Consider the following 23,449-nt stretch of genomic DNA (forward strand, 5'->3'; position numbering starts at 1 on the left):
ATAAAGGTTTCTCTGACTGGACAACACAGTCAACCATGTTAAAGTTGAACAGAAGGAAAAGGTGTAACAGCCAATATTACAAAATTTTAAATATAATATTAAGTGAATAGAATTAAGAATTTTAAGAATAAGCACCTACAAATAAAAAAGTTATTAACCTTTCAGAGGAAACGGTGGCTAACAGAGGTACTAAGTTCTCTTTTCAGATGAAACTTTATTTTCAGAGAAACTGATTTTTAAAGTTTTCATTGTCAGCCATAATGATGCATGTTTGCAGAAGTAAACACTGAATGAAAAAGTGACATTACTTTCAGTACTTGAATTGCAATAAATTTCCAATGATATGGTAATTTATAGAGATGCGCCTGTAATTTCTGCAAATTACATGGGAGGTGACCCGACCTGATTAAACTCAGCAATAATGGACGAGACAACAATTTGAGAACAATTTGGCGGCGAAGGTAATTAGAGCTGCAGAGGGATTTAAAATCAATCACTTCTATAATATAGAATGATTTTCAGCTAAATAAAACACATTGGAATGAGAATAACTCAATGTTAATGTAGTTGGATATTTTGAAGAGTACCTGTCCAAGTCTATACGTTGAAAACTGGCAGCAGAAGTTATCTGGGTGCAGGTGAAACCCAAAGAAGCTCTGTAATTAAACCCTTGAGAACCTAGAAATATACACATTAAAAAATCAAACTCTGTATTTTAGTAGCATTTTATCCAGCTATATAAAATATGCAGTAGACTTTATTAGTACAGTATACAAACATGCTGGAAAATGTATAATTATCTGAATGAGTTTTAGAGAAAACAAATTGTTGCATTTACCTACTGGCTTGAGAGGCTTTAGGCACATGTGATGGAAAGTGATCTCTGCACTGTGAGGCATTCTGCTTAATCTGCCTCTAGCTTCATTTGGACAATGAGAGACTGGAGCTGCACCAGAGAGCCGTACTAAATGCTGGGCAGAGTAGTCACTGGTTTTATTGTTGGAATGTAACTCACATTCTTCAGACAACACAAAGCAAAATAAAGACAACAGAACATGAAAGGGCTTATCTTATCATGTGCAACATCATGTCAAATTATATACAGAGAAGTTTCCATGTCAATACATTAGGATGGCAACAAATTGTATTAAATTATTTTAGTTATTGAATTCATAAAGTAAAATGTGTGTATTACATACACAGAACAATGTATTTCAAGCATTTATAACAGCAAGCAAATACACCAAATCTTATTTAAAATACGAAAATGTCATTCTATGATCTACACAATCAAAGGTTGTTCCCTTAACAGCTGTCCAGCAGTCAGTAATTCACGCACAAAGGTAAGCCACAAAAGCTAATTGCTGAAGAAGATGACTGTTCATAGAGTGATGTATCCAAACATATTAACAGAAGGCTTAGGAGGAAAATGGTGAATATGCAACAGGCCAGTCTACTAAGAAATTTATGAGAAGTTAAATGCTTCCTTCTGCTGAAAAGCTTTATGGTGATGTCAGCAGAACTTCGGACCTGCTTAAACTGATTAACTGTCTACCTGCTCTTGATAATAAACACTGTGATTTTTGGCCAGCAAATTTACCTGAACTAAACCTCAGAAAGAATCTTTTTGCATTTTTGGATTTTGGAGGGAAATGTACAAAACTTACCTGGGTTAGAATCACCAGCTGTTTGTGTGGTACTGATGTTTGGTTGTTTATTGAAATCTTGAGAATCCGACTGAAAAACAGTAAACATAAGTTGTCACCAGAAACTAAGCACTTAAAAACATATACTGAAATAAAAAGTACTTCCAAGAAAATAACAAATAATATAGATGCCTGTTTGTGCAATGGATTCAAGCAGTGACTAATCATTTTACCTTTTCAAAGTATTAGAAAGTGTGTTTTGTGTTTAACAGAGAAATAAAACTGAAAACCCAATAACACAAACATATCTCAAACTCGATACTGTCTTGTTAAATCTGCCATTAATTAATTTTGTATCATTCAAAGGCCGCAACACGTGATTAATTTATTACTGTTTTAGCCCACTAATCCATCATATTTGTCCCTGTCATGTCATTACTTACCATCGTTTGCAGGTTTCCCGCAACCAGTGTTTTGGCTGTCATCAGGTGCAACTTGCAGCTGTTGATCTACAGAGGACTAGTTTAGGTTGAATTAAACAAAACGCGCACATTTGCTATCTCTATCTTTTCCACAGAACATATCTTTAGCTTATTTAGCTCTTACTATTATCGCAACGGGCAAAGTGTTACAATTCATAGTATTTACCATAGGAGTAAGTAGGAGACATTTGTCGCTGATGTTGTTGTGCTGTTTTCTACCACCTCGTTTAGTTTTCCCGTAAGTCAGGTCTGACTCCATTAGCCTACTTGTCTTGAAGTTAACTTCTAAGTCTAACTTTGACCGAGAAAAAAAATTATTATAATTATTATTATTATTATTATTTTAGAAACGGAAAAGCCTGTTCATTTGCTAAAATAAATACCTGAAGCGAAAAAGTCCTGTTTCTTAGAAGCTGTTACCATAGCGACAGCTGCGTTTGACTTCCGGTGTAACTTTAAAGGCCTCCTTGTGGAAACAAAGGTACGTCCCAAAAACGGTAGGGCCACTTTTTTTTAGCTCAAAAATGGGAATTCAAATGTAATATACCCACCCACAATAGAAAAAATTAAGATACCTAATAGATAAGACTTATTTTGACACTGAGCAACTTTGGGTAAGGCAACTTTATTTATATAGCACCTTTCAGCCATTATATATATATATATATATATATATATATATATATATATATATATATATATATATATATATATATATATATATATATATATATATATATATATATATATAAAATTTACCAAATTTTAAATATAATATTAAGTGAATAGAATTAAGAATTTTAAGGGTAAGCACCTACAAATAAAAAAGTTTTCAACCTTGTTTTCAATAAACCCAAAGTAGAAGCAGTCTTACAGTGAGCAGGAAGCTTATCTCAGAGTGTTGGAGCATAAAAACTGAAAGCTGCTGAAACACTAATTTGTTTTTCTGTACATTAATACAGTTAAATATATTAGGGCTTAAAGTCAGCTGTAGTATGTGGCACCAAAAGTTAATTATATCAAACAAATTTTAGATGTAATCATTTTGCCCTTAATGTCGCTGTCTAGCCCAGGTTCATGACAGTCAGCCATCGCACCTCAGAACAACAAATGGGATCAAATGAATTGTGCCATTTGTTTTCAGCCTCTTTTGACCAGGCAGTAATAAGCAGTTGCTGAGAACAGACAAGTGCAGATTCATCAAAAGGACATCCCACACACTGCCTGTCACAATCTATTCATGAAGCCCAGGCTGACACATGTGAAGGGAGGAGATAATCAACTGTATGACTGACAGCACACGTTAAGCTAAAATGTCAATTTTATCCATCTACTGCATAAATTTAAGAAGCTTTTAAAACAAGTGCTCAATAAAAGACATTTTTCCAGAAATCAGCTTATTGAAAGGGTCCTTGTGCATCCATAACATTTTTAGACAAAATGCTGTACTGTTTATCATAAAAATATGCACACCGGGACTTGTTTTGATCAATATTTAAAATGTAAATATAAATGGGCTGTTTTAACACCCCCAGCTCTGATTTGTTGGCAGTCGCACAGCATGGATGCTGCTGTGACTGATTGAAGACATTTGTATGTAAGAAAAAACAAGGTTGTTATTTATAGATATTTTCATAAGCTCAGTAGGTAAAGCATAATCACAAACTTTTTTTGGACACTGCTGAAAGTTATTGTGTTAGTGTTAGTACTCATGCTGCATAAATCCACTGAGTTCCCATTGCCTCAGTTTTATGGAAAAAAGCCAAAGTTCTTAATGTGAAACATTTCAATGTGAGGAATTTCAAGGTCAGATGCCAAGACTTGTTTGATTTAGACAAGCAGTTATGCTTAAGGCATGCCTTTAGGAATTAATTTGATACAATACTATTCAAAATGCTAAAAGTAAAGGGGTTAGTGGGTATTCTGGATTTATTCTTGTCATTCTTGTCAGTTGTGAAGGTATTATTAATAATAACTGAATGTCATAAATTAACAAGCTGACGTAGTAATTGATATCACAGTATTATCAATGTAAATAAGAAGAGTGGTTACTAAAAACACAGCAATCAATTATTAATTTATATGTTTACATTTAATTTCTGTAAAATAAATATGATAAGGTGAGTTTAAATTTTCTCTAAACCAGAGTTTAAGGTGACAATTTTCATTAGATGATTGTAAAAAGCTCTAGCCTTTCACTTTTTGTGTTCACATACCTGGGAGGTTTCTTTTAAGCCCAATGCTATCAGAAGATGAGAAAGATCCTTTATTCTGCCGTCTAATGATTTTCCCTTTTTATAGGGCTTCTTTTTTTATTTTATTCTGATTTCACTTCTGCATTTCTTTCTATGGGATTTGTTAATTTTAAAAAATGTATATCAAGCTAAAAAACTTTGATATCATGCCTCTCCAGAACCACTTTGTGTCTTGAAAAGGTTTATGTTCTTAAAAAGGCTTATATCAAAAGCTAATAGGAATATAACTCACTTGACAACTTGGGTTCATTCTTATAAGCTTTTATGACTCTTTTGTGCATAAAGTGAAGAAATTGTCATGTTGAGGTTTGTAAAGGACCCATGATCGTCTTTGTGGTAGTGAATGTTTAATAATAATAAAGAGCAGTTTGGAAAAAAAGGAGATTTGTACAAGAAACAAGCGCAGAGTAGGCAACAGTAGAATAAATAAAACAGGGGAGCTTAAATATTGGGAGTCCTAATCACTGTATGAGAAACAGATGGCTCATTGGAATTGGTTGCAGGTGTGAAGGAAGAGCAGGGAGTAAACAGGCAGGCTGACAGATAAGGTTATTAAAATGGGACTCACTCTGATGTCCCTCCCAAATTAATGTCTCACACTAAGCTTGATTTGCTGCTTATCCGACAGGCTTCTCTGGTTTTACTGAGTCATCGTAGCATGTGGACCTCTGTTAGTGTCTGTGGGATTGCACTGCAGTACTTTCAACGCAACGCAAACATCAACACAGCATTACACTGCAGTATACCAGGCACTCTCAATGTGTTTATGTCAAGGATTTAAAAAAACCAACACCATTTTCAAATGAAAAACGTTGATATGTGTGGTATATGTGCGAGTTGAAAAAGGGTTGATTAAAACACTAGAATGTCATTATGCATGTGCATTATAATAATGGATGTATGAAGACTTGAAAAAAATATTCTGTAATTTTAAACAATATTATTATAAGATAACGTTTTATCCCATTTTTATAAACTACATTGCAACCATTTACTCAATTTAACAGATTTATGTTAGTTTTTTTTTTTTTAATTACATCACTTTTGTAGGTCTTTAGTAAACAATGTAGTGTTTTTTCACTACACCACTTAGAATCAGTTAGAATCAGAACAAAAGTTAGTCATGGGATTCCAACAAGAGGAAGTGGTGTAAAAGGTTCAGTATCGTCGTAACGGCACTGCCTTTGTTCCCTTTCAAAGTTTCACAACTATTCTTTACAGTATACAGCTCAAAATATCTTAGATTTTACCTTTTACCCATTGAAACTGGTTTTCTCCAAGCCCCTTCAAAATGACCTAGCCAGAATAAACAGTTTAAAAAATATTCTCATCCTTCTAAAATAATGGTTCTAGTCATTTTATGCCATTTTGCCATATGATAGCTTATCAACATTAGATAAATATAAAAGTACATCTAAATGAGGTGTCTTTGTTAATTGGCTGTCTTGCATGACATTGATCTATAGGAAGGGGTGTACAGACTGAGGCTGTCACCAGCCTTAGTGAGGTCCTGAGGCTGGTGACAAAAAGAATCCTAGAACCCACCAAAACTCCTTCTCCACAGGCGTGTCTTTAACTGGTTCTTCCTCAGTCAGCTGCAGACATATGCGGGTCCTCCTAATTTTTTTGGAACCACCTCAAGGGTTCTATACAAGCTGGACCTCACAGGGTATTGCATGCAAGAGATTTGATTGGCAGCAGAATACATTTGGATGCCCCATGGAATCTGTGCTATAGTATTTTGTAAGATGGTGACCTGCATAAAGATAATTCCATGGTTGAACCTTGAGGTCCAAAGCTTTTTATCAATTGTGGCAGTGTCAACTGGACAGGACCACTCACAGTCAACAAATATGCTGAGACATGTATTTCAGAGACATGACATCAGAAACAACCACAGCTCTGAGTGCTCACGTCCTGCCCATGTTCCTGCCCATATCCACTCCCACGTACGGAATATACTGACAATGGAGACACACCCAACTTGACTAGAACTGAACCAAACATTAATTGGCTAGAAAGAGATTTGACAATGGAGAAGGAGCTCAAGAAAACTTGCCCAGTTGGGTCAGAAGATAGGTCTGATCAGCCTTTCAAAATCTGGTTGCACCACACGTTATGTTGTGTTTGTTTTTTGTGGAGTGCTGGTCATTTTTTCATGTTGTACTTTTGTTGTTCTTGACATTTCCTATGCAACAGTGGGGAAATCTACTGAACTAACCATGCAAGAAATGTATATCTACTGGAAGAATGTTTTGTACTTTCTGGCAATTTAGGATAATTGCCAGCAGACAATAAATCCTATTCATTGTCTACTGTAAGAAATGCATGCATATAAATCAAATAAACTATGAGGTCTGGGATGGGAGGGGTTGTCCACTTTCAGCCTCTTTTTTCCAGTTATCATGAGGGATAAATTATGAGACTGAATTATTTTTGACTCAGACTGATTAGTTTATGAAGTGTTGTGTATTTTAGATTAGCTTATTCATTTGCATTGATTTAACTGATTAAAACAAAATAAGGCATGCCAAAAAATGACGTGAAAGTCTTCAATCAAGCTGGCAGGCTGTCACTTGGTTTGAGGAAATAAGTAGGCAGCAACCACCTAAAAAAGCCTGTGGGAAATTTTCTGGAAGTTACTTTATTACACCCAAATCCCTCTCACTTTCTTTCCCACCATGTTGCATTGTACACAGGCTGGAGCAGTGTATGGCATGTGGCGCAGAAAATGACTCAGGCTGCCCACCAGCTGCGAGCCCAGTTTGGCAGTGGGGAGGAGCAAAGCTACTTCATGCAGAGCTGGCAACAGCCAACAACACCGGTGTGGGGGTTGTGTAGCCATAATGGAGAGAAACAATGTCAAGCTGTTGAAATAAAGTTCAGCATCAGAGTTATTGGTCATGTGTGTAATACACAACAGGAATTTTGATCTCTCAAGTAGCACAATAGAATAAAGAATAAAAATAAATAAATGAAAGAAGAAGGTAAAATAAATGTAGGAAAAGTGCAAAGGTAAATAATCGAATCTGTACTATTTAGTGTCTTCTACTTAACAGAGATAAGGGTCACAGGGTTACAGTCCAGGGTAGCAAAGACATCCATATCTCATTCTTATAGGCAATTCTAAAACACAGTGCTGTAAAAGGTATTTGCCTTCCTGAAGACTTCTCCTGTTTTCCCTTTTTGTACAGATTTAAATCTGATTGAGACGTGTGGCATGACCTTATGAGTGTAAAAATAAGCCTTCCAAATTTCTATGCAAATCCAAAAAAAGACTGATGGGAGTGAGATTCTGACACTGTGATCAAATTTCCCTTTAACACAAACACTTGACAGCAGTTGTTTCCCCTCAAAAGTGGCCAAAACAGTTAATAGGTTTACAGGGCAATTACTTTTATGAGCCAGGTTTCTTTGGATGCTTTTTTCAATTAATTAAATGCAGTTATAATGTGTATTATTTTTGTGTCATAGTACAATTTGTTTGAAACATTTAACTGGAACAAAAAAAGCTACATTTATCAGAGAGCAAATACTTTTTACTGCAATGTACAGATGGAAGTTGGAGTCATGGGGGAACATGGAAAACCACCAGACAGATTCAAAATGTGCTAACTATTAGTGCAAACGCCTACTCGTCTGCAGCCATAAATCCATACATTGATCAATGTTCAATACTTTCTTCATCTTACAGGGTCTCAGGAGGGGTTCATGTTTATGTTCCCTGTCCCAGATCAATGTAGAAAGAAATGTGTAATTATGCACAGGAGACACCAATATAGCTGGAAACTTTCCACAAAGGAGATGTTAAACTGTTTACATTCAGAAAAAAGGGACAGTGGATGTAATGCAAATATATCTCAGTTAATAATATTAATATTACAATAATTTCTATTGGCACATTATGTGCTGTAATGGTCCTGTTTCCCAATGTATTGTATAACCATGCATTATTAAATGTCATTTCAGCATAAAATTCACAGAAATTCAACCAGTCTATATAAATTATTTTATCTTTGTATAGTTTAGTGCACATCAGTGTATTTTTATAGAAATTTTAAATTGTTCTTAAGAAAAAAACATTAAAGTTTATGAACATAGAAATCCTCTTTATAAAGTACAGAAATGTGAACCAAATAGGACACCTTGTATCAATGGTGTGCTTTTCTTAACATATTTGAACACGTGTTCTAACATGTTAAAACATGTTCAACCGTGTTCAAATGGAAGACAGCAGCTTATGATTCTAGTGGGGAATTAAAAGAGGCCTCCAAATAATTTAAAATCAGACATTTAATTTTTCAGAGACAATGTGTGCAAGTAAAGGACATTCAAAACAACTGCCTATATGTCCTGCTTTGGCAATCCAAGCAGGTCTACATGAAAGAAGGCCAAAACATGCTAAGAGAAGACTTCAAAAATGTAATCACGGATCAGGGTGTTGAAAAAATGCATCCCTATAGAACGAGAAAGAGAATGCACAAGTTTAATGCAAGGTGTCCTAAACAAAATGTAGACACATACTAGGACACATGGAGTTATGGTTTTTGAAAAGCTAGGTCTATATTGTGTTATTTGGACACCAGAACAGAGGACATGTTTGACAGAAACCAGACATGGTTTAAGGATGCTTTGCTGCAAAAAGATCTTGCCAACTCACTGTAAAAAAAAAAAATTAAAATCCACCATTAAATCTGTATTAGAGGATGCTTGTGGAAATTTTGAGACAGTACAGCAAATTCACTCAGGACTGGCCGAGGATTAAGAAATGGAAATTCCTGGGAGGAGTTAAAGCCCTGATTTTGATCTTATTGAGGTGCAGTGGGGTGGCTTCAAACTGGCTGTACATGCAAGATGCAAGAAACCCCTCAAACAGATCAAATTGAAACAAATTAGTTAGTCTAACGTCTTACAGCTGAAAATAAGGGAAGAGGCAGACTTCCCTGAGAATTGTGTTAGAAACTGATGGATGGCTAGAAGAAAAGTTTCACTAAAGTTATTTCAATCAAAAGGGGCTAACTCTACCTTCTGGGTAGTATAGTAGGGTGTCATAACTTTTTCCTCAAGAAGAAAATATACTATCCTCTTTCTCATTAAAATGTTATTTTTGTTGGGTTTTTTTTACATGTTATAACATTGCTCTCTGTAGATAAAAAATTTAAATCAGGCATTAATATGCGAGAATTTATTGATCAAGAACTAAAACTTGAATAGATTAATTATTTCTCGAAAATGACAGCAAATTACCACAAGAACAAAAAGCACTGTGTTTAATGTATTTTAATGTATGGCCTAAGCAAAACAACAACAACAACAAACAGTAAATAAGTACATGTTATCTTGCTTAGAGAAAATGCTTAGAACAAGCAAGACTAATCATTATTAAAGTGATGCAGTCATACATTTTTTAAATAATTTTTTTAAAGATAGTTATAATTAGCTATTTTTGATGGATATATTTCAGAAAGAAGACTGCCCTTAGGAAAGTTTAGCTGAGCCAGTGCTGACCTCCCCTTTATTGTCCATTCTTGCTTTGTATGCAAGTGACACTTACTGTGACTTGCTCATTTTGGACATGTTTTCTTCACCAGTTTTCACTTCACAGATAAATTTGATTAAAAACTCTAATTAAATTAATAAAAGTGCAAAAATGTAACATTGAATAACAATGGGTGTACTTAACTGCTTCTGGAATGTGAAGCCCAATAAGTTTCTAAACTAAGAACTACAGAATGTTACAATAAAAGTTTTTATATATATATATATATATATATATATATATATATATATATATATATATATATATATATATATATATATATATATATATATATATATATATATATATATATATATATATATATATATATATATATATATATATATATATATATATATATATATATATATATATATATATATAATAGGTTATTGTCTCACCAAAAAATAGTCTAATTATGATAAAAATTATTTAAAGTGGATTTAAAAGAGTCAATTTTGTATGATCATGTTTTCTTCCTTAACAATCATATAAAATGCTGACTTCTAGGTTTACACAACACTCAGAGGTGTATTAAGTCATGTTGGTTTACATAGCAAACAGCGAGAAGTGATGATTCAGTTTCTTAGGAGTATCCTATTATCAAGTGGATAGCTTAACAACTACCTGCCAATAGCAGGAATAGGACACAACTAACATTGACCTAAATATGTCATCCTGGACGGCTGCAGGACTGAGTTGCAACTCGTCAAAAATGTGTCTGTGCTTTCTTGAATACAATTGCTGTCAATAGTCTGAAAATGTATTCGGCATGTCAGACCCTCCGGTCAGAGAGGGGATATGCAAATCTTTCGGGGGTGGAGCAATCTGGTCTTAATGGCACCTCTAGTTAATAATTCTTACTTTTTCCCTTTAACTTGGCTCCTTGACGCTCTTATGCAGTCGCGCAACCTTCTCTACACGCGCTGACTGAGGCTAAAAGCCAATTATTCAATTAACGGTGTTAGCCAAGGGGTCGGCCTTGGCACAGCCTTTTCCCAATTAGACACAAACACGTGTACCTTCTCCCCTACTTAGAGATGGGCAAATGGGGCACGCGTGTTTTCACAGATACAGACAACACTCCGAATGTCTAAAAAAAAAAATTCAGTGTGTGTAAGTGAAACACGACAAGCAGAAATATGCACGCTTTAGTGAACGCCTTCATGCGATGCCTCTTCTTTCTCCTGCCTCCCTCTTGGCTTTGTGTCAGCTCTTGCTTGTGGGTTGGGAATGACTGCGAAGACGCGCTGCAGCGGCCCAATCCGAGAGCTCGTTTCAAAAGCAGAAAGCCTCTTACATATGAGGAAGTAGGGGCAGCAGCAGAAGGAGGCTGCAGCCCCTCGGTCTCACTTGGTCCAGGCTGCGTCTCGCTGGCCGCTACAAGCCCCGCTGCTCTTCAGGGCCCTCCAAAGGCTCGGATTTGGGTCGGGGCTATCTGGCGAGCCGTGGAGCGCATCTTTGGACCCCCCTGGGTCTTTCTCCGCCAACGCTGGTGTCCGAAGAAGCGTCGAACAGCTTTGCGCATTCCGTGTCCTGCCAGCCCCTTTGAGCCGAGACAGATTAGAAGCTTCCAGGGAGCGAGCGCTGTCGCTGCTCCTACTACCATCCAGGACTGGGAGGGTCACGGCGGAGCCGCCCGGACCAAGTGGAGCACCATGAGCGGGATCGTGGGGGTCCCCGGAGTGAACCCGGCGGAGCTAGCCTCGGATGCGCCCGCGGACCCGAGCGTCGATGAGGTAATCACCGTGGACCAGCACTCTCAAGAGATGGGGACGGTGACTATCACCGTGGCGATTCAGGCAGCGGAGGACGAGGAGCCGGAGGAAGAGCGCCCCGGTAATATTGAGTGCCTCCGAGGCAGCTGCAGCGAGGACGAGCTGGGGAGACACGACAAATCAAGGTAGGACTTTTTCCCGACTTTATTGGCTGCTCGGTTTACTCGTGTGATTGTATAGAAATTCATCTAAACTTGTAAAGTTCCCCAAAAACTCTACCCATTCGAGTTGGAGGTGAAATTTAAGCTTTTCACATATTCATTGAGAGCTGACCAGCCGGTGGAGTGACCACACATAATTTAGCACTCCTTTATAGCTTGTAAAGAGTATAAAAAGATGCAGGACAAAAGAAACCGACATTCCGACAGGTGTGATAGCAAAACACGCCAAACAGCATAACGCTGAGACAATAGGTAGAATCCGGCAGAGTGAGTGTGTATCCTCAGCCTCACTTGATGGATATTGCTTTCGCCGGGTAGAAAGTGTTTTCAAGGCTGTTAAACAAACACCTGAGTCTGGCTGAGGACAGCAACCTTCCTTTAATCTAATTCCCCTGCGTCATGGCTTGCTATTTTTATCCTCTGGTCTATAAGGTCCCCATCCTGCGCGCGCGAACAGTGAGTCAGTCAGTGGTGTATAGGCCAAAGGTGAAAATGGGTCGCGCTTTAGTCCAGATGTTTGTTTGTTTTTGTTTGTTTTTTTGTGTGTTTTTTTTATATTATTATTCGCAAGTTGCTCCTTATCGTAAGGTCAGTCTAGAACTCGGACCCTATATCGTATAGATATGTTGATTACTACAACATTCCTTCAGAGTCTTTATTTCAGTTTAATCAGAATCAAGAGCGTAATTCTAAATCTTGTACGTGACTTCTAAATGTTCGAGGGCGTATGCGTCCGAAGTCTTGTGGATGTGGGGCCCCTATTCGCTGCGTGGTCAGCCTGCTGGCAAGCTGACTGAGGGTGTGTGTGTGTGTGTGTGTGAGGGAGGGAGGAGGTGATGAGTCATACACAAATTTCATTCAGCCCCTCACTCCAGTCTGCAAAACTACCTGACTGCTCTGCTTCACAGCCTGAGCCAGGTGTTGGTGGGTTTGGTACCATGAGAGACTCAGCTGCTTGATGACACTAATGATGATATTGACAAGTCTAGTTGAACTGTGTAGGACCAATTATAGTCGTCTTGCAGGAAGAAGGAACATAGTGAAAATTAAGACGACATTGAAGGAATAATTTTTCATAAAAAAGTAATCGGAACGTTTTGTTCTCAAACAAATTAGGCATGGTGAAAGGAGTGTGGCCTTTGTGGAAAAGCTGGCATAAATGTTTTTTATTTAAAGGAGCAGAGAGTTTCTGCACATCCCTGGTTTTCAGGAAGCTTGTTTCAAAGCTGATGAGCATAGAGACTGAACACCTCGCCTTGTCATGTTCTCCTTCTAGGTCTGTGAAGACCTGAGGGGTTTGCATAGTTCTTATCCAAAAAGGAACAATATGTTCAGTCGCATGCACCTGAACTACACATAGGTTTCTGGGAGGCATTGTCAATTTAACTTTGATGATTTGTTTTTATAATCTTTTGTTTTTGTGACCAAAACAATAACTTGTGTGTTTGCATTAAGATTGAGGAAACTATTGCCTATCCACTGACTTTTATATTGTAGACACACTCTTAACTCTTGGGATTTGTGACTTGACAGGAAGTCATCACTACATGTGAGATAAGAAATGTTGCAAAACAATATGATTTGAACTAGGGTGAGCATATAGGTATTGGATAAAAGTGAAGCCTTACAAAACACCACATACATCAAGTGTTATGAACTGGTTCTGGTTATTTACAGGAGAATTGAGGCCAGCAGGTAGGGCAGCAAGATAAATTCAGATTCTCAACATTTGTGGAGTGGTTTCCATAAGACCTGAGATATCTAGGTGCAAGGGCATTCAGAGAATTGAATTACAATAGTTAATCAAATGTGACCGTAGATGCAAAAGAATATTGACAAGAAGGGGTTAATTAGCATATCTGAAGACTATCGCATAAATCAAAGCACAAACACTGAGTGATTTTATTGATCTTTTAAAAAAAAAAAAAAAATTAAAGGTCCTATCAAAACTGGCACCTAACACACTTATTAGAATAAAGAATTGTCAGAACTTTCCAGAAAAATTGATCCAGTTTCTTCTAGAACTTCTGACTTGTTGCTCTTAAGAAAGTTGACAGGGCTTTGTGCTTATGATTCCAGTTGTTGAGAAAATGGGAGAGCGAAAAAAGATTCTGTAGATTCTGTAGAGCCAGGTGTTGACGCCACACAAATGAATTGTGTCCAACTTTTTCTTAAATGTGACAGCGGAAGAAAATGGATAACAAACCATATGAAGGATGGAACCCTGGAAGCACAATTAAAATTAAATTTTAAAATACTCAATTGATGCAAAAGGGAAATTAAGTGTTGTAATTCATGTAATTTTATTCAGAATTGATGTAGGTTGTGGGTAGGAAGGACCTCTTGTATTGGTCAATAATACAGTGGTCTTGACGAAGCCTCTGACACAAGACTCTGTATGATGGCCTCATAAAGAGGATGCTCAAGATTGTCCAGTAATTTTCTTACTGAACAATTTAATGGGTATGATTCATATGAAAAGCCAAAAAAACCCCACTTATTCAAATCTCCTTGTGAGAATATCATGAGACTGTATCAATAAGGAATTAAAGAATATTGAGACTAAAACTGTTAAACACACTAAAAAGGCAGACTTAGATGATTTTAGTTTAGGGTTGGCACCCAGTTTCTTTAAAGTTAGCAATTAAACAGCGGTTTTAATGGGTAACAAAACAAAGGATGTTTGTGGCTTTTTTTTAATTGAGAGGCTGATGTGGTGAGCCACCATATTCTTTGTGGGAGGTAGAGTCTTTGACTCTGCGCCCTTCAAGATGGAGAGCCCTTGGCAGTTTCAAGGCTTGGTTGGACACAAGATCTGGCGCTGAGACCCAGCTTGTTGATGGCTGTAAAGAAAAATCTGAAAGTAGGAGGGGGAAGCAGGGAGTCATTGGTGATTTGTAGAGAAATATCAGGATGAGGCTGCATCTCTGCCAGCCATTTAAGCCTGTGGCTTATAGGCTTAAAGAAAGTAAGAAAAAATGTGCAACAGTTATAATGTTGGTGCTTAGTCTAAAACATGAAATGCTTAGATTTCACAGCACTCAGCAAGTCTCTCCTGACTGTGATCCATGTTCTCTTCCCACACACAGTGGTGCCGGCACCAGTGGAGGGGAGTTGGAGGAGGAGAGCTGGCAGCCTCCAGATACGGAGCTCATCCAAAAGCTGGTCACTCAGATTGAGTTTTACCTGTCTGATGAGAACCTGGAGCACGACGCCTTCCTGCTCAAGCATGTCAGACGCAATAAACTTGGGTTTGTTAGCGTCAAGTTGCTCACCTCGTTCAAAAAGGTAACCATGACTGCATGTCTATGTGAAAACACAGCAGAAAATCATTTGAATAGGTGAACTAAGGTAAATTAATAAGGCTATAATGAGCCAAATTACTGTGTACCTTCAACATGCTAAATACCTAACTGCAAGCTATTTGGACACATTTTATCCTAATGTTCTTTTTGTGCTCAAGCTTCTAATGGGTAGTATAAAACATCCAACCACAATTTATATTTGCAATATTTAACAAAAAGTATTTGATTGTATTTTCCTGTGACATAGAGGCTTACTGTGGGACTGGATGTTTCTAGTGTCGGCATGACTAGCTGTTGCTGTTTTTGGTAATGATGTTCTCACATTGATTCACAACAGCAGGTGCTACTTTAGGCTCATGCATATTTGTTGGCTTGTAATTGTTTCCATCTGTTTATACCAGAATATTTAACCAGGCTAAACATGGCTAATTTGGACTGAACGGGAATTAAAGGTCAACAGTGTCTAAGCTATAAAAATGAACAAGTCTGAGCTGTTAACTACATGGTTCTGGTACTTCTGGAAAATTTTGGTTTCACACTAAATCTTGGTTTATGTGATTAGATCAGTTTTAAAACTCAGTGGGCTCTTTCAGACTTGGTCTTGATGAAATAAACTTTGTCATTCCAGGTGAAACACTTGACTCGTGACTGGAGAACAACCGCCTATGCACTAAAACACTCTAAGATCCTTGAGCTGAATGATGAGGGTCGTAAGGTGCGCCGCAAATCTGCGGTGCCAGTCTTTGCCAGTGAGTCGTTGCCCAGCCGCATGCTACTGCTAAGCGATCTGCAGAAGTGGCCTGAACTGGCTGCTCTCACAAAGGATAATGGAAGCAATGAAGGAGGAGCAACCCAGCAGGAACAGCTGATGAAACTGCTGCTCAAAGCATTTGGGACTTATGGTGCCATCGCCTCAGTCAGAGTCCTAAAGCCAGGGAAGGACCTGCCTGCGGATCTCAAGAGGCTGAGCGGGCGGTACGTGCAGCTGGGCAATGAGGAGTGTGCTATTGTGGAGTTCGAGGAGGTGGAGGCTGCTGTTACAGCCAATGAGGCTGTTGGGGGTGAAGATGGAGGAACAGGTTCGCTGGGGTTAAAAGTGGTCCTGATAGGAACCAAGCCACCAAAGAAGAAAGTACTCAAAGAGCGACCTCGCGAGGAGGGGGGAATGCGCAAAAGTCGTTCTCTCAACAGCAGAGTCAGAGAGCTTCAGTACCACGGGGATGATTCTGCATGCAGCTCATCAGAAACAGAAAGCACCCCCACATCACCCAGACTAGCTAGGAAGTCCCAATCCTGCAATAAACTAAGCCCCACCACTGCTGGCATCAGCTTCCAGAACAATCATCTAAGTCCTGGTATATCACCACGCAACAGCCCCTGGTCTAGCCCCCGAGCCAGCCCTTGCCCCCAGCGGAAAGTCCCCCACTCCCACAAGTCTCCCCTGGTTGGCGATGGCAGGCTGAGCCCCGAGGCTGGGCGCCGGTGGGCAGACTACTCTTCAGACAGTAGCCTGACCCCTTCAGGGAGCCCATGGGTTCAGCGGCGCAAGCAGGTGGCATCTCAGGAGAGCAGTCCAGTTGGCAGCCCGATGCTGGGTAGAAAAATCCAGAATGCCGATGGGCTGCCGCCAGGAGTAATGAGGTTACCAAGGGGTCCGGATGGAACCCGTGGTTTTCATGGCGTCACTGTTGCCGAGAGGGGAAAGACTGCTGCCACACAGACTTGATAACGTGGTATGTTGTGACACATTTCACATCCCCCAGAAACAAAATGTGAGGTTCCTGGCCTTGTTGCTCAGCCCCCTCCTACATTTGAGACTGTGTAGATATATTTTTGTTGAGTGCATCGGTTTTCAGTCTTTGTTATATTTTTATACGACATTTTTTGTTACCATGGTAACATTAGGGGTTTACCAATGGAAATTAAAGTGAATGTAAACTAATTATGGCTTTGAGAGAAAGCTGCAGATGCCACTGAAAGGGACCATGTTGCCTCCATTTTTCTCTAAACTTGTTCTACTTGAGGTCAGCTGGAGAAATGAATTTCACCTTCTTTTTTTTTTCTTTTGCTTCTCCTTCTCCCCCACTGTAAACTGACTTGTCCAGTGTAAATGTTTGCAACATTGTCTTTGGATGACATTTAGATGTTTAAGTGGCATATAGGCACATGGACTTGGATATCACCATATGCCTTTTCTGTATTTGTCAAGCATACATTTTGTTTTCACATGCTGTTTAAATTGAGGCCATACCAGCTCCACTGCCATAAACTGTAAATGTCACATTTGGTTTAGTTCAGTTTTAATTATTTGTATTTCATTATGGTTGGTATGCTTTGGCACTTTGTAGGGTTCTCCTCTTGCCCTGCATGTGCTTAGCAGGCAGCTGCTTTATTTATTTTTCTAGTCTAAACCCATAGTGGGTTTTTGAGGGAGATTCAGGTCAGGAAGGACAGATGCTCTTATGTTTTTGGATTCTTTTCTTCTGCCTTCACATCAGAGTTGGGGTATTTGTACACTAAAATTCCTATTGTACAAATAAATCACTGAAACTGCTGTTTGCCTTGTTTTTTTGTTTTGTTTTGTTTTTAAACTACCATTATGCAACTGCTTAATCTTTTCCAATATATTCTCATTGGTGAGATAAATGTGATGCTAAAGCAACAAAAGGTGATGTATTTTTCTGGTATCTTGGTAATGCTTGTGAAAACTGCCATGTGGGAGTTGAAATGAATTGTGAAAAATAATGTACAACATGAGTGCTAGTTAAGTAACCTGAAGTACCGCTCTGGTACATGCAGGTACCAAAGTCTACACACCACCATTAAAATTTCAAGTTTTGGTGGGTTTTACTTTTTTAAACTAATTATTTTAGACCCTTTTCCTCATTTGAGACTTATTTGAACTAAAACATTGATGAGCAAATCTTTCAAGGGGGGAAAAATGCACCCCCTTATTATTAATATTGTGTATAAATGCACAAAATTAATAATGGTGCATGCTTATAAATGTGGTTGTGGCAGTGTTCAGAATGAACCACTATTGAAACTTGCTAAACAAAGAGTTGCTACATGCCTGTTATTTTAAAGAGCCTCTGTTTAGCTCTTGACAAAGTGAAGCTGTTTTAATAGGTTTTCCTTTGGGTAAGTGGTCTCAATACAGCCTTTGTCTCCAGAAAGCATTCAAACAAGTCTATGTAAAAATGTATTTGTAAGAAGAAGCTAACAAAATAACATGGATATTAAATATATAGTTGGAGGCAATAAAAGAAGAGAATATGGTGCAACAGGGACGTCCTTCCAAAATTGAAAATGTGGAAACTAGGTAGTGGCTGCCAAGAGCAATTTAAAGAGCTGCATATGAAAATATGAAAGTCTGACTCAATTTTGCAAAACCAAATTTGAAGTCTCCCAATAGGTATGTCACAGTCTAAAACAGGTGTTTTTAAAAGCACTTTTTGATATGAAAGAGCTGCATAATAACTCAGAAGATGCCCATATTGAAGCATCATTGAGGGTTTCTTTTTTTCCAACCTGAAGAAGAGCCTGTGTAGAAGGTATTATGAACAGTTTAAAACGCTAATATCAGCACATGACAATGAGCTAAGCAGTAGTTCTTTATTTTTGTACTCAGGACTGCCAGAGTCTAGACTTCAACCAGAATCAAAATCTGTAGCCTCAGCTGAAGACGGCTCTTTGAACAGAACATGTTTTTAAAGTGTGGAGTCTTTCAGAAGTGCAAGTGAATTTTGCTAAGTTAGATGTGCCATGTGAGTGCTGTAATAAAATGAAAATATGCTCCGACAAACCATAAATGTTTTTCATTTTATTCCCCCAAATGATTTTGCTTTTCTAATTTTCCCTAAAAGTAATGTTAGAAGTGGAACATGTTTTGAATTAATTTATATTGGTCTCATTTTTATCTATTTCATTTTGTTATATTTACCTCTCAGTCAGGGCCGGATTTAGGAGGATGGGGGCCCCTGGGCTGGAGTAAGGATGGGGGCCCCTGGGCTAGAGTAAAAAAAAAAAAAAAAAAAAAAAAAAAATATATATATATATATATATATATATATATTGTATGTGTTTGTTTTGTTTTAGAGGATGAGCAGAAAATGACCAAACAGTAAGTTTTGACAACTTTAATAAGCCAGTTGTCACAAACTACAAACAACTCTGAACTCTTTTCTAGAAAGACTAAACCACATGTTGGGGTTGAAACTAGAATATGATGCTTGCATCACAAAATAAAAATCACTGAATAGTTATTGTTGCCTGGACTTCAACACAAACTATAAAACAGATTGAGTGCAAGAAAGTGCAATGCTCAAATATACTTTTACAAAGCAAAGTGAGTAAAACAATATTTATACAAATATCCCCAGCATTTACAAGTCCATATAAGTACAAGTGGAATATGTCAAAACTCAAACTTTTTCATTGGTTTTAAAGTTCTTGGTAATAGTGGAGGAAATAAATGTCAAAAAAGTGCTTCTCTGCCAGTCAGACAGAACATGGATATAAACAATATCTTCTGGAAAAAAAGAGATCAGGCATACTGTAGCTTTCAGAAAATATCCTGACCCAGATAAGTCCAAAGTGCTGCCCTCTGAAAGATTTTTTTAAAGTTTAGGCATTTGCGTTCAGTTGCGTGCTTCCAGTCACTGAAACCAGTTTCAAAGTTTGACTGAGTATTAGCATTTCTGAAAATGCGGCATGCAAAACAAAATGCAGCTCCGGTGGATGGAGAGTAGAGCAGCCACGGTCTTTCGATGTCCTCACCATTTAACATCTTGCGTTTAAAGTGAGATTTGGAGAAGTGACGCTTTTGATGCTTGTACACCCGTTCTGATGCTTGAAAGCCAACATTCATATTTTGACAGCTCAGCTGTCCTCGTTCAGCCAAGCTTGCGGACTCGTCAATTTCCCCCTAATGCGCCGGATCGGTACTGTACGGATCCACAGTCGTTTTTCCATCTGCGGAAGAAGATCCCGCTTCCACCAACTCTGACTCCACAGACGCCAGTCCAGCCACCGACTCAGTCACGGTTAAAGGTTCTGGCGGGATCTTAGTGCCGGTGTTAGCATAGCTAAGGGTTTGAGGAGCGGGGATAATGATGTTTCTGCTCCATCTCCGCTAACAGGTTTTAAAAAGCCTGTCAATTTAGGCATTTTGTTTGTCGCCTCTTTGGCGCGATGCTCTTTTTCTTCTCTCTTCTTTCTTTTCTGCGCTCCGCTGTCATATTTTCGGTTGTCCGCCATTGCAAAATAATATTCCCTTGACGCTCCTCCTCCCCAATGCGTAAGATGCGTCAAAAGTGGACCAATAACAAGCAAGCATTCAAGATGGACGTTTGCCAGAACAAATTGGAACATTTTTCATCGGTGCTGTCAAAATCATGGTAGTCATTGATTCAATTCTGACACTATCCATTCACAAAAACATAAAACATCCTTCGGGGCCCCCGAAATGCCGGGGCCCCGGGCTGCAGCCCCGGTAAGCCCCTGCTAAAATCCGGCCCAGCTCTCAGTCTACATATGTGACCTGGCTTTCCTATTTAGTGAGCTGCAGTTTTCAGGCCCTAGCCCAGCTTTTCAGTTGAATTGAGATTTGTATTGGATTGAGCTATTGTTGTTGTGAAGATGAGTCTGAATTGGGTTGCTGTTGGGTTTTTTGAGGACTACAGCAGGTTTTTTCTTTTGTATTTGTCTATATCTAGCTGTATTTGTGTTGAACTTTTCTCTTTCAGGTCAGAATGGAGAGAGGCATTTAGTGTAATCTCTGGTTGCTCAGAATGCTCTGAATAGCTCCTAAGGTTTGTTTATTTTAACCCAGAATGTTCCTCTTTTTCATAGACAATGTAGCTGGTCACATTTGCATATAAGTGTGTCAATATGATTCATTTATCATGCCTTTATTAAAATACAGCTGCTCAAAGGGATTTGGATGTAACAAAAGCATGGAAAAAGCTGAGTAGGCAATTGTTTCATATTGGTAAAATTGCAGGTCATTGTTTTCAATTTTGTACCAATTAGTCCTCTCTGATTAGTGTGAATTTAATTATTTCTCTGTTCAGCCTTGTGTTGCAAACCAAGTGCAAAAATAAAAGGGTGGTGTGTACTTTTAGTATTGCTTCTCTGCACACTGTAATTTGTTCCATGTCCTTAGGTGGTATCAAATTCTCCTTAGCAACCACCCCAAAAGTGGGAGAAAGGAAGTGCACAGCTCTGATTTTTAAATTCACATGGTGGCAGCTTAGTGTTTATCCACTCCTGTGTGTTAGGTTTATTAGCTCCAGCAGGAGGAAGAAAAGTTGCAATCCGTGAGCTTGAGTTGGATGCTGAGGGTCAAGGTCCCTGCTCCAAAACTCACAGGCATGGTGAGACTAAGTGGGATTGCGTAAGAGAAAGATGAATAAACTTTTGTTCTCTGGGCGTTATTAGCAATTCAAAATTGGGAAGTCGTGAGAGTGTTTTTTTTCCCTTCCTTCTTTTTTTTTTACAGCTACCCAAGACTAATAGAGAAAATAACTGTGGGAAGAGTGCAGGAGATTCAAATAATGGTTCCGGGGAGGAAATTTGATTTAATTACCTTTTCATAAAAGGTGCAACTGTAAATGTCATCAAAGAGAGATGATACTGAAATTATTATTATTATTTCTAATTGGGCAACAAGATCTGATCATTGAGTTTAAACAGAAAAATAGTATTTGTGCTGTATGACCTACTTAGTCTGGACTGGATTTTATATTCAGACATAATTGGTAAGATGAGGTGATTAGATCACATCAAAAGAAAAATAATATCTTTTTCTTTTCAGTGTTCAGGTTTATGTCATCACATTATGACTGTTTCTCACAACTATTATAGCATATTAACTTGGTTTTGTGCATATTCTTTTAACGAAATAATCAGAGCAATTCAGTAGTAATCAGAGCAGACACATTTTTGTTGAGATTTAAGAAGCAAACAGAACCAAAAAATAAAAAAAGATTCATGCCTATTTGCAGAGGAGTAATCGCCTCACCCCAGATAATTTGCAATGTACTTGCATCAGACTGGGGGTGGGAGCAGGAGAGGCTGTGTGGGGGGCGGTGTCAGAGTTGAGGAACTAGAATTAGGGAGGAGGCACTTTCCAGCCTCAAAGCAGAGCAACCAACTGAAAAAGTTTACACAAATACAAGAAGTTACCAGAAAAGAAATAAGATCTGTGACGTAAATCCACAGCAAAAGTAAAAACCCAACAGAACTGATTCTCTGCAAAACCAGCTACACTGACGTACATATTCCCTGAGGTCTGTAGTAATTCAGGTCTGTGGCCTAATCAATTTAGTGCATTGATTGGGCTGTTAGAACAGGAAGAAATCAAGAAGGAAATGCTGCTCTGTCATCATGTTGCACTCCTCATCCCCTCCTTCTGTTACGCATGAGTGAATCAAAGGGCTCCAGTACCAACACTTGCTTGAAAAGTGAAAGAAACAGGGCAACAATTTATGAAAAATTACCTCACCTCATGAATAAACTCTGATTTCCTAGTACAGACTGGAGTGCTGCTTAAACTTGGAGACCATTTACACTTCTGCTCAGGAGTAAATAATGTCCAATGACAAAGGCAATTTTTATACATAAATGTGACGATATATCCTACACCATAGCAGAGAAGAGAGCTGACTTAGCTGTTCAGGAGACAGTCAACTCCCTCCACAGAGAGGTTAAGCCACAAAATGTTATTGCTCAATAGGCTTCCTGTATCTAAACATATTAGTGGAAGTTTGAGTGAAAGGAAAAAAGTGAAACTGAAAAAGAATCAGGGTTAACCAAAGGGAACGCCTTTTCAGAGCTTGGTGGGGATTCTTAGCGTGGACTGTGGTTGGAGTCAGACAAGTTTAGCATTTTATTTAGAAATCAAACTCCCAGAGTTTGGCGGAAGATCAGACCAGACTAATACAAAATTTTGATCTCACTTCATTCATACCTCTGCTGGCAATCACCATGGAGATTATTTCCTTTTCTGGTGGGACTTAACACCTGCCCACACAGCCCAAAGTACCAACACCTGATTCAATGACCTTGTTTTCACTGCAATTTATTGTCCAGAAAACTTGCCTGACCTAAACCGTGGAGCTAATCTATGGGATATGAGTCACCGGACTAGCTACATGTCAGGCTGCATAATGTAACAATTTACGCAGCCTGACCAAGTGTTGGTTTGATATTAACATTCTGTGCTGTTTGATCTTAAAAACCTCTTTTTGGACCTCTTGAATAACTTTTGCACCATTTTTA

General features: G+C 38.4%; 2 protein-coding genes across 5 annotated transcripts in view; one reads left to right on the top strand and one right to left on the bottom strand.

Moving 5' to 3' along the window:
• LOC122819547 (leucine-rich repeat-containing protein 49) overlaps positions 1–2,567 on the bottom strand; it is a 32,722-nt gene extending 30,155 nt beyond the window's left edge. For 2 of the 4 annotated variants that reach the window (XM_044096346.1, XM_044096361.1), the window contains exons 1-6: positions 2,512–2,558; positions 2,295–2,419; positions 2,090–2,155; positions 1,668–1,737; positions 839–1,018; positions 588–678 (exon numbers count right to left, since the gene is read on the bottom strand). In XM_044096346.1, the coding sequence (XP_043952281.1) occupies positions 588–678; positions 839–1,018; positions 1,668–1,737; positions 2,090–2,155; positions 2,295–2,419; positions 2,512–2,551 (572 nt within the window). In that variant the 5' untranslated portion in view covers positions 2,552–2,558. Of the gene's footprint in view, positions 1–587; positions 679–838; positions 1,019–1,667; positions 1,738–2,089; positions 2,156–2,294; positions 2,424–2,511 lie in introns of those variants that run through there. The other 2 variants (XM_044096353.1, XM_044096370.1) reach the window with 2 other exon arrangements.
• An 8,341-nt stretch (positions 2,568–10,908) lies between these two features.
• Positions 10,909–17,720, top strand: larp6a (La ribonucleoprotein 6, translational regulator a). The gene is made up of 3 exons (XM_044133708.1): positions 10,909–11,825; positions 14,951–15,149; positions 15,795–17,720. Exons 1-3 carry the CDS (start codon positions 11,065–11,067, stop codon positions 16,890–16,892), a joined length of 2,058 nt encoding a protein of 685 aa, XP_043989643.1. The 5' UTR covers positions 10,909–11,064; the 3' UTR covers positions 16,893–17,720.
• The last annotated feature ends 5,729 nt before the right edge of the window (positions 17,721–23,449 follow it).

Source organism: Gambusia affinis, linkage group LG02, assembly GCF_019740435.1.
Source record: "Gambusia affinis linkage group LG02, SWU_Gaff_1.0, whole genome shotgun sequence".
NCBI lineage: Eukaryota > Metazoa > Chordata > Actinopteri > Cyprinodontiformes > Poeciliidae > Gambusia > Gambusia affinis.

Coding starts and splice junctions, on each gene's coding strand:
- larp6a (XM_044133708.1), top strand. CDS start 11,065: ATGCACGCTTTAGTGAACGCCTTCATGCGATGCCTCTTCTTTCTCCTG. Junction 11,826..14,950: donor GGGAGACACGACAAATCAAG/GTAGGACTTTTT, acceptor TCCCACACACAG/TGGTGCCGGCACCAGTGGAG. Junction 15,150..15,794: donor TGCTCACCTCGTTCAAAAAG/GTAACCATGACT, acceptor TTGTCATTCCAG/GTGAAACACTTGACTCGTGA.